Source organism: Canis lupus, chromosome 1 (assembly GCF_011100685.1).
Source record: "Canis lupus familiaris isolate Mischka breed German Shepherd chromosome 1, alternate assembly UU_Cfam_GSD_1.0, whole genome shotgun sequence".
NCBI lineage: Eukaryota > Metazoa > Chordata > Mammalia > Carnivora > Canidae > Canis > Canis lupus.
Window position 1 is genome coordinate 49843644 of NC_049222.1, and position 9838 is coordinate 49853481.

Consider the following 9838-nt stretch of genomic DNA (forward strand, 5'->3'; position numbering starts at 1 on the left):
GAAATAGAGTATAAAATGTATTATATAAAGCTATAAAGGTAACATTTGAATAAAAATACAAACCTTCCAGGGCTCCTGGCCGGCTCAGTCAGAAGGCCATATGACTCTTGATCTCGGGATTGTGAGTTCAAACCCCACATTGGGTTTAGATTATTGGGGAAAAAAAAGTTAAAAAAAATATAAACCTTCCAGATTATCAGAAAAAAAAATACACATGTTGAAAATAAAACACTAGAAACAACAAATGCATGACATAAAAGCTAATGACAGAATTAAGAGCAAGCATTTCTGACCTTTAAATAAACACAAAGAGGCCCAACTCCTCTATTGACAAAAGGAGACTCCTTTAGTTGGTTACAAAGCAAAACTGAACAATTTGTTGCATAGCTGATGCACAACTTTTCCTTGGAAAGGTTGAAAAGAAAAGAATGCATGAAAGCATATCAGTAAATGCAAACAAAAATATAGCAAGAGCCACAATCTTATCAGACAAAGTTGAATTTATGCTAAAAATGTATTTAATAAGATAAGGAAGTCCCTAAACAATGATAAAGAGGAAATCCATAAGGTCTCATGGGGAGATTTTACAAAACACTTAATTAATAGAAAGCTCCAATGATACTTAAACTGTTCTAGACACAGAAAAAGGAGAAAGATTAAAAAAACATTTTAATAAAGTTGGCATAATATTGGTATCAAAGACCAACAAAGATAAAGAAAATAAGGAAACTACAGGCAAATATTGTTTGTGAATATTGATTAAAATCCCAAACAATATATTATCAAACAGAATAGTGGAGACATTAAAATGATAATATATCATATCTAAGATGAGTTACTCAGGAACACAAAGATAGTCCAATATTAGAAAATCTAATACTATAATTCATGCTAATAAATTGAAAGTGTTTTTATAGAGCTAATAAATTAAAAGCTAATAAATTAAAACTGTATCTCTACAGATAGTAAAGAACATTTAATAAAATTCAACATCTGAAAAAAAAAATTCAACATCTGCTCTTATTATTACAATCTTTCCATTAAACAGGGATAGATAATTTTGCATATAACTTCCTCAGTATGCTTTTTCCAGCTAAGAAGAAACATATCATTAAAAGCTGATAAAGTAAGTTATAAATATTTTTAAAGACATAGTGGTAAACACTAAGAGGTGATATAACCAACTAAGATAAGGTAGTTGGGGGGAAGGATTGGGAAATAAATGGAATGTACTACTCTTACAATTACAACTGTAGGTAGTAAGAGATATGCAAATAATCATAATAGAAGAAACTTAAAAGTAATATCCTGAAGAATAAAGCTTTTCTCAGTGTAGTGTTCCTACTTAACCATGCTTTTAAAACATAGCTCAAGATTATTTACAGGAATGCAGAAATATCCAGCACTGAACAAGGTAATACTTATCAATAGTTACAAGAAATATGAATTTTCTAAACATCCCAGTTAAAAGGCAAAGATTGTTGGATAGGACAAAAAGGTTTTCCCAACTGTGTACTATCTACAAGAAACTCACTCTAAATATAATGATAAAGCTTGTTTAAGAGGAAAAGAATGGGAAAAGATGCTATAAACAGAGGTAGTAGAAGCTTAAAAGGATGGAAAAAGATATTCCATGCAAACACTAATTAAAAGTGGCCATATTCATGGGACGCCTGGGTGGCTTAGCGGGTGAGCATCTGCCTTTGACTCAGGGTGTGATCCTGGAATCCTGGGATCGAGTCCAACATCGGGATCCTGCATGAAGCCTACTTCTCCCTCTGCCTGTGTCTCTGCCTCTCTCACTCTCTTTCTGTCTCTCATAAATAAATATATTTTTTTTAAAAAAGTGGCCTTATTCATATAAGACAGAATAGATGTCAGCACAAAGACAATTACCAGGCATGGAGAGGATCCCTTTCAGGTAGATCATTTCTCTGTTTCCCCCTCTAGTTTTCTTTGTTCTCCATTCCTTAATATTTTCTCTCTACCCTTCCCTATCTCTTCATGTAAACAAACAAACGAACAACTCACACTAACCAATTCTCCAACTTTTCAGAAACCACCTAGGCATCCTCTTCAATTCTGATGTTAACCACCTGGAGTGAGCATAGACCCCACAGGTTAAGGGCTCAGTTCCACAAAACACTGCCCCCACCTCAGATGCCAGGCACAAGCCTCAGGCTGTCACCTGTACTTCTGACCCACTGGCTATAAATCAGGATTCCCATTACCACCTCCTTAAATTCAATAATTTGGTATCATGTTTCATAGAACTCAGAGCAACACTGGCTTACTTTCTGGCTTATTGCTATAAAGGACATAATAAAGGATATGAACTAATAGCCAGATGGAGAGGTACTTAGTATGAGTATGGAAGGGTCCCAAGCACAGGAGCTTTTGTTCCCATGGCTTGGGGTGGGCCACCCTCCCAGCACACAGATACGTTCACCAACCTGGAAGCTCTCTGAACTTACAATTTAGGGTTTTATGGAGGCTCTATTATGTAGGCATGGCTGATTAAAAATCATTGGTCATTGGTGACTAACTCTATCTCCAGCCTCTCTCCCCTCCCTGTTCTTGCTCTAGGATAAGGTTAACATTTGAAAAAACTGAATAACAGAGATATCTTTTCTGTTCTCTGTATTTTATCAGGAACCTTGGAGTGATGGTGTGTTCTTCCCTATGTGATTTGGGTGGGATCATCACCCCCTTCCTGGTCTTCAGACTGATGGAGATTTGGCACGGCTTGCCGCTTACTTTGTTTGGTAAGACTTCCTGGGATATTTATTATTCTTTCTTTCCAGCCCAGCATGATTGTTTAATAACGACTTGATCAGTGAATAATATCTTCCGGTGAGTTTACAGAAGACAAGTGAAGGGGGTGAAGGATGGTGCCTCCCCTCCCGTTATCTCCTGGCTCACTCTGTCTTGCTTCATGGGAAAGAGAAGATGCCATTCCTGGAAGGCAGGCCAGAGGTTTATATCTGATGGCTCTAGAGTCCAGTAATTCATCCTACAGGACAGAATTTGGGAGACATTTTGACATAGCCTGCTGCTTTCTTATGAACTTGACTCCCAATTTTTGTGTATTTGACATGTAATTGCTGGAGGCTTGAAGATGCTAAGTTATTACCCTTCTTCTTTCTGCTTAACAATTGAGAACAGACACAAGGAGACAAATGGGAATCAAAGTTTGGTATCTGCTTTGTTAGTGATTAAGTTGGATTAGAGACAGAGGAGGAAACTCTTCTTTCTCTCCCCAAACCAAGACCTCAGGACCTCCAAGACCCTGCTCAGCCACTGAGCAGAAGGCAAAACGGCTGTCCGTGGACAGAGAGCTTCTGGGTCTGGGCCCCAGGCAGATCCACCAGGGAGTGGGAAGAGGAGAGAGGAGGAGGGAGGGAGGGAGAGGGAGAAACGAGAGAGGCCCATACTGCTCACAAATATATTATCTATGCTTCAAGCCATATATGTAATAATATAATAGTAACATACAGTAACTATAGTATATGTATGGTAGTTTCTATACTATAGTATATACATAGTTTATATATAGTAACCATAACATATTATATATAAAACAAATCATTATACTATAATTCTCTAATATGTATAGTTTTATTGTGGCAACTATAATATATGTAATATATATTATATATAATAATAAATAATCCCCTAATACTTAAACATCAGTAGAACATACAGGAAGTAAAAAGAAGGCAACATTCCCTTTTCTTACTCTGAAATTTCTCCAATTATTCTACTACTTTAATTTTTTCCTAGATGTTCCTGACTTCTAAAAACCAGTATCCTTCCCAGGTATATCACCTAGCAGCCCTTTAGTTAGCAGCCAGCATCCTAGGAGTGGCACTGGCTGTGCTCTAAAGGCTCCCTGTGAATTCTGTTTCCTTTGAAGCGGGGTTGGGCCTGGTTGCTGGGGGAATGACGCTGCTTCTTCCTGAGACCAAAGGGATCACCTTGCCAGAGACCATCGAGGATGCAGAGAACCTTGGGAAGTGAGTGCACGGTGCTCTGGGGCTCGGGGCCCACCAGACTTGCCTTCTGGGGCCTCCATTTCCTCCCTCTGTCTTAATGGATTAGGAGAGCTTTGTAGATTAGTATGTGTGTGTGTGTGTGTGTGTGTGTGTTTTCTTACTCCCAGAGCTGCTGGAGAAACACAAACAGCCACTGGCTCTGGGTACGGAAAGATTGGAGAGCATGAATATGTGATTTTTGCTGGGCAGTTATCTGTTCTAAACTGTGGGACAGAGCACATGTGTCTGAGATGCTGACTGATGAAGGACAGAGTCCCTAGCTCATCCCTGGAGCTAACTGCTCTGCATTGGGAACTATGTTTATTTATTAAGATTTTATTTATTTATTCATGAGACACACACACACACACACACACACAGAGGCAGAGACAACAGGCAGAGGGAGAAGCAGGCTCCATGCAGGGAGCCCGACATGGGACTCAATCCTGGGTCTCCAGGATCACACCCTGGGCTGCAGGCGGCGCTAAACCACTGGGCCACCAGGGTTGCCCAGGAACTGTGTTTAAATCAATCTTCTGTCCTTTTAGCAATTGTTGGTTTAGGTTCTTTAGTGACTCTTTACAAAGAAGAATGACTTAAAATTTTCATTCTTGTGAAGGGGACAAGTGCTTTAATGGAGTCTCAGATTCTACTATTTTTTAATTTTTTATATTTTTAGAGAAAGAGCAAGAGCGAGTGGGGGGAGAGGGGCAGAGGGAGAGGGAGAGAGAAAACCTCAAGACTCCCTGCTGAGCACAGAGCCCAACAGGGGCTTGAGCTCACCATCCTGACCTGAGTCAAAATCAAGAGTAGGATGCTTAACCACCAAGCCACCTGGGTGCCCCTCTAATTCTACTCTTAGAGCAATAAAAAAGGAAAGGAATAAATAGTGCTCGAGGAGATGGTCACTCAAGTCCCCGTCCAGGCTCACTCTGTGAATTCCATAGGAAAGACGCATGTGTCCCTGATAATAGTCTGTAGGGTCAGAGTGACCTGGGCTCAAAGCCAGTCATCCACTTGGCCAGTGACTTTGGGGATGTTGTTGAACCTTAAAGAAAGTTAACTTCCTTGCCTGAGAAGTAGCTACAGTAGGACTCAGTTTGGAGGGTCGCTGGGAAAATGCAATGAGATAAAGCAGGTGACAGTGACTAAACAATTGCCTGGGACATAGTAGGTGTTCAATAAATCTGGAATTCTCTCCATTCTTCTCGCATATTGTGTAAACTCCTCGGTGAGTCTCAAAACGGAGTATGTAGAAGAATCAAATAAAAGCGGCTTACTGAAATGCAGATTCCTGGGCTTTCTAGGGTTATCGAGTTGGTAAACGAAAACTGTGCCCCAAGAATCTGTGCTTTTAATAAACTCTGCCAATGAAGTGCATTTAAGTGCTTCATAAACTTCACTTTGAGAAATAATGGGTGTCTCAGCACTGATAAGGGACACTCTATTTTAACTGTAAACACATTTTCTAGTTGCGGACAGATAGCTAATATTGATTACCAGATCATAAGCTGTTTCATTACAATTTGTCCATAGGCACTTGCTTATCTTTTGAAATCTTCCTCTGCTGGCCTCTTCTCTCTTTTGCTAATCTCATTTTCACCTTTTGAAATGTATTCCTATGGACAACTTTGCCATAGTTTCTTTTTCTTTCTTTCTTCTTTTTTGCAATAGTTTTTTTTTTAAGATTTATTTATTTTAAACAGAGAAAGTGAACAGGAGGGAGGGGCAGAGAGAGAGAGAGAGAGTCTTAAGTAGACTCCCTATTCAGTAGGAGCCCGACTTGGGGCTCGAACCCATGACCCTGAGATCACGACCTGAGCCAAAACCAAGAGTCAGACATTTAACCAATGGCACCACCCAGGCGCCCTGCAACAGTTGCTTAATCAAAACATTGACTTTTTTTTTTTTTTTTAACTTTCATTTTTATTTTTGGCTGCTGCAGGATAGCAAAGCCCAAAGAAAACATGATTTACCTTCAGATCCAGACATCAGAACGTGCCGGCACCTGAGAGAGACACTTCGCTCGGAATGAGTGGCAGAGATGAAGATGGGGTTTTCATCTGAAGAAATGCTTACAAACCCTTATTTCTCTGTTCTTCGTCACTCTTGCCTGCCCCTAAACCAATAACTTGAAGAACACTGCATGAGTTTTATTTTCTTCCTTTGAAATCTCCCAAAGCTCTGGTTATCTTTCATCTACTTACCTTTCCTAGTGAGAGCTGTTGGTGGTTACCAGTTACTAATTATCTAAAATATTTTGAAGAGTCAGTAGAATTTAAACATTGCTGTAAAAGAGGCTTGTGTTACTGGTTTCCCACTGTTTTATTCACTCTGAGAGAAAATGTCTTTGTATTTGTAGTACCTATCTTGGCAAAAGTATCTCAACATGTAACTTTCTTGAAGGGCACTTGTTTCTCAAGCATGGCGGCGCTTCCAGCAAACCATACCTGAGTCATGTTTGCACACAACTAATAGAATAAAACCTGACCTTCATCCAAAAGCAAGAAGTACTGTAATCTTCTTAGGAAGAAGTTTTGGCCACCTCTGCTCCAGGAGTATTGGATTCAATTTCACTCTTGGTTTTCATTCTTGTTGGTGATTCTAGAAGGTAAACTCCTACGCCAGCTGTAAAGCATTGTACTAAATATATCAAAAAGAGTTCAGTTTACTGTGAGTTATGTGGTACATGGTTCAAGTTCTGGTTGAAGAAGTGATTTCATTCCTATAGAGTACATACAATTTTATTTTAAAATTTCTTTACCAGTGAAATAAATCAAAGACAACATAGTAGCCAGCCCTCAGAGTGTATTGGGAAACAAAGTTCCTAATGTGAACTGGGAGGGATGGTGAGAGACAGGTGGTTGTGTCATAAACACATCTGGCCTCATGGGCCAAGCTCAGTGATCCTCTCAGGGACACAAGACCACAGCGTTCAGGCCTGAGCGGCATTTGGTCTTCCTTTGAGGATGGACATTGGCTACTTGGAAATCTACAGCTTTGCCCTTGACAAAAAGAAAGAAAGAAAAGAAAGGCCCTGTCTTCCGAACTCTATTTTAAAATACATCTGGCTACACGGAGAGGACCAGCACTTCATTTCTGCTCCACGCCAAGGCCCTTGCCTGATATCTTTCTGATCGTAACATATCCTTCAGTCCTAACAAATATATAATGTGGGCTTCAAATCATTTTTTAAAATATGTGTTAGAGGGATCCCTGGGTGGCTCAGTGGTTGAGCATCTACCTTTGGCTCAGGGTGTGATCCCAGTCCCGGGATCGAGTCCTGCATCAGGCTCCCTGCATGGAGCCTGCTTCTCCCTCTGCCTGTGTCTCTGCCTCTCTAGGTGTGTCTCTCACGAATAAATAAATAAAATAAAATATTTAAAATATGTGTTGGAAATGCCTTCTCGGTTCCTTCTTAGAATCCTTTGGTGAAACTTCTGAGGAGGCTTTAGCGAAGAGGAGTGTGTGTGTGTGTGTGTGGACTGAGGGTCGGCCTCCTCCAGGGCATCTGCTCACCTGCTCCCCCAATGGAGGGGGGTCTCTCAGGCCTGGAGACCGGGTTTTACCTGGAGCCCAACTGCAGAAAGTGTGTTTGTTGCCTGACGTGTGGCGGGGAGGCCCTGGCAATCCTTCCCCTCTTGCCTTCCTCCATGTGGCTACTGGGGAGCCACAGTCAGTCCAGACTGAGGGCGGAGGGGGCTTGTCAGGTAGCGCCAAGGCAGAGATCAGGCGCTCGCAGAGACAGATGACGTCTAAGTACTCAGGGGCCAAGGAGGCCACAGGTGTCAGGAGATCAGAGGCCCTTCTGGTGAGGGCCTGGCAGGGAGGCCGCTGGGCCCTTCCTCAGGGAGCAAGGCTGTGGGTCCTATTCATCCAGCAAACAGGTGCCAAGCACCTGCCTAGGTCACCCTGGGCTCTCAGAATAGGCCACACACGGCTGCAGGTGAAGAATGCAACCAATGGACCGATGCAGGAGCTCCCAGCAGCGCTCTGTGCCCTGATTCAGGTGGTACTGGCAGGGGTGGGGGAGCAGGGCAGCCAGGCTCATCAACAGACAGAGGGACATGAGGGTCTGACGACCAACTCCCCGGTCCTGCCCCAAACATTCCCTTCAGCATCTAGCATGCGACCCTTCGAGATTTCATCCTGTGGGTCTTGCAAGTCAACCGCTGACATAGGAGAAGTAGAACCCCATGCTGGGGAGCGGGTGAGGGGATGGGGCTGCCCATCGCATGAGAGCAGGTGAGGGCTGGGGGCCTGGGCACAGTGCCCAAGGCGGGCCCATGTAACAGCAGAGCAGGAAGCACTCACTTGCAGCCTTGTGCCTAGGGCGTGGCGTGCCTGGCTCTTGGCTCCTGTCTCAGTGAAGTGTTCTTTCTTTTACCACTTGGGAAAAAGATGCTCACTTTTAAACTGCATGCACATCATGGTTGGTTTATGGAGGTGTTGAATCCATCTTGTTCTCTTTATCCCTCTCTCTCTCTCCACACACACACGCACAAACACACACTACGAATATATTACATTTCACATCACATATTACATTACATATAAAATCACCTCAAACATGCCTGGCTGCATTTGAAATGTCTCAATGGGTACACTTCTCAAACACAGCAGTGAAAAATTTTGCTCTAATTAAATAACTCCCCTTTCCACTAGGTACTAAGCCCTAAAATGTGAGAGAAAGTGTCTTACCTTCCACCCTTTAGGAGAGTGGAGTGGAAGGAAAACCCTCTCTTTGTCCAATGCTGCTGTCCCCTTGGGGACAGGATTGATTCTGGGGATTAGATGGCCTTTTGTTTAGCAAATATGCCTCCCCAGGACCTTTTGGGAATGAAGGTAAGGCTAGGAAGGCAACAAGGAAACAGGGAGATTGCTAGTTGGCTGCCCAGATTTCCAAAAACTCAAAGCTGCTTTCTAGATTAAAAATAGGGGGATGAGGGCAGCCCGGATGGCTCAGTGGTTTAGCGCTGCCTTAGGCCCAGGGCCTGATCCTGCAGACCAGGATCGAGTCCCCCGTTGGGCTCCCTGAGTGGGGCCTGCTTCTCCCTCTGTCTCTCTCTCTCTCTTTGTGTCTCTCATGAATACATAAAATATTTAAAAAAAAATAGGGGGATGAAGGGAGCTAGAAAGAAGTTGTGGACATAGGTGCACATTTGGCCAGATGGGCCCTTCCAGGCAGGCAGTTCCCGTGCTCCGCCTATGCATCCTTAACCTGTGGAGAAAGAAGCAAGGCTGTGGAAGATGAACAGGCATCCTGCAGCTGGCACAGCTCACTTGTGACAATGATGACTGAGGTCAAGAACATCTACCCTCTCATTGCTGTGACAAGACCCCTCACTGTTTTTTTTTTTTTTTTTTTTTTGTCCCACGTCTATAAACAAAAGGAATTGCAATAGCCACATGATCCAAAAGAAATTTACTGCACGTTCTGTGGCTGTCCCTGACACAGCCCCTTGCTGGTGATTTCAGATGGAGTCTCTGTGGGTCCCAAGAGGGTAACAATAGGGGTGTTTGAAGAGTCAGAGAGCAGCTGGGGAGAGAAGTTGGGAAGGCACGGCCCCGTCCTCCATCCTTCTCATCAGACTCTAGTTGTGCTTCCGACTAGTCAGGGAGGGAGAGGTGGGACTGTTCAGAGCATCCTGCTTGGCCACATAGTGACCCAAATTTCCAGGAAAACCTTTCTGTTTGCATCTATGCGTTGGGAGCCCTCTAAGGGTGACCAAAATGTTCACCGTGTGCCTGGACCGGCTATGAGTCAGCGCACCCCCGTCTCCCACCTCTGTGACTTCTTTCCC

At 43.0% G+C, this 9838-nt stretch overlaps 1 protein-coding gene across 1 annotated transcript in view; it reads left to right on the forward strand.

Annotated features, from left to right (window-relative positions):
• Positions 1-6705, forward strand: part of SLC22A1 (solute carrier family 22 member 1) — a 29553-nt gene extending 22848 nt beyond the window's left edge. Inside the window, 3 exon segments of the mRNA XM_038526495.1 lie at positions 2653-2765; positions 3917-4016; positions 5980-6705. Of these exon segments, the coding sequence (XP_038382423.1) occupies positions 2653-2765; positions 3917-4016; positions 5980-6046 (280 nt within the window). The 3' untranslated portion in view covers positions 6047-6705.
• The last annotated feature ends 3133 nt before the right edge of the window (positions 6706-9838 follow it).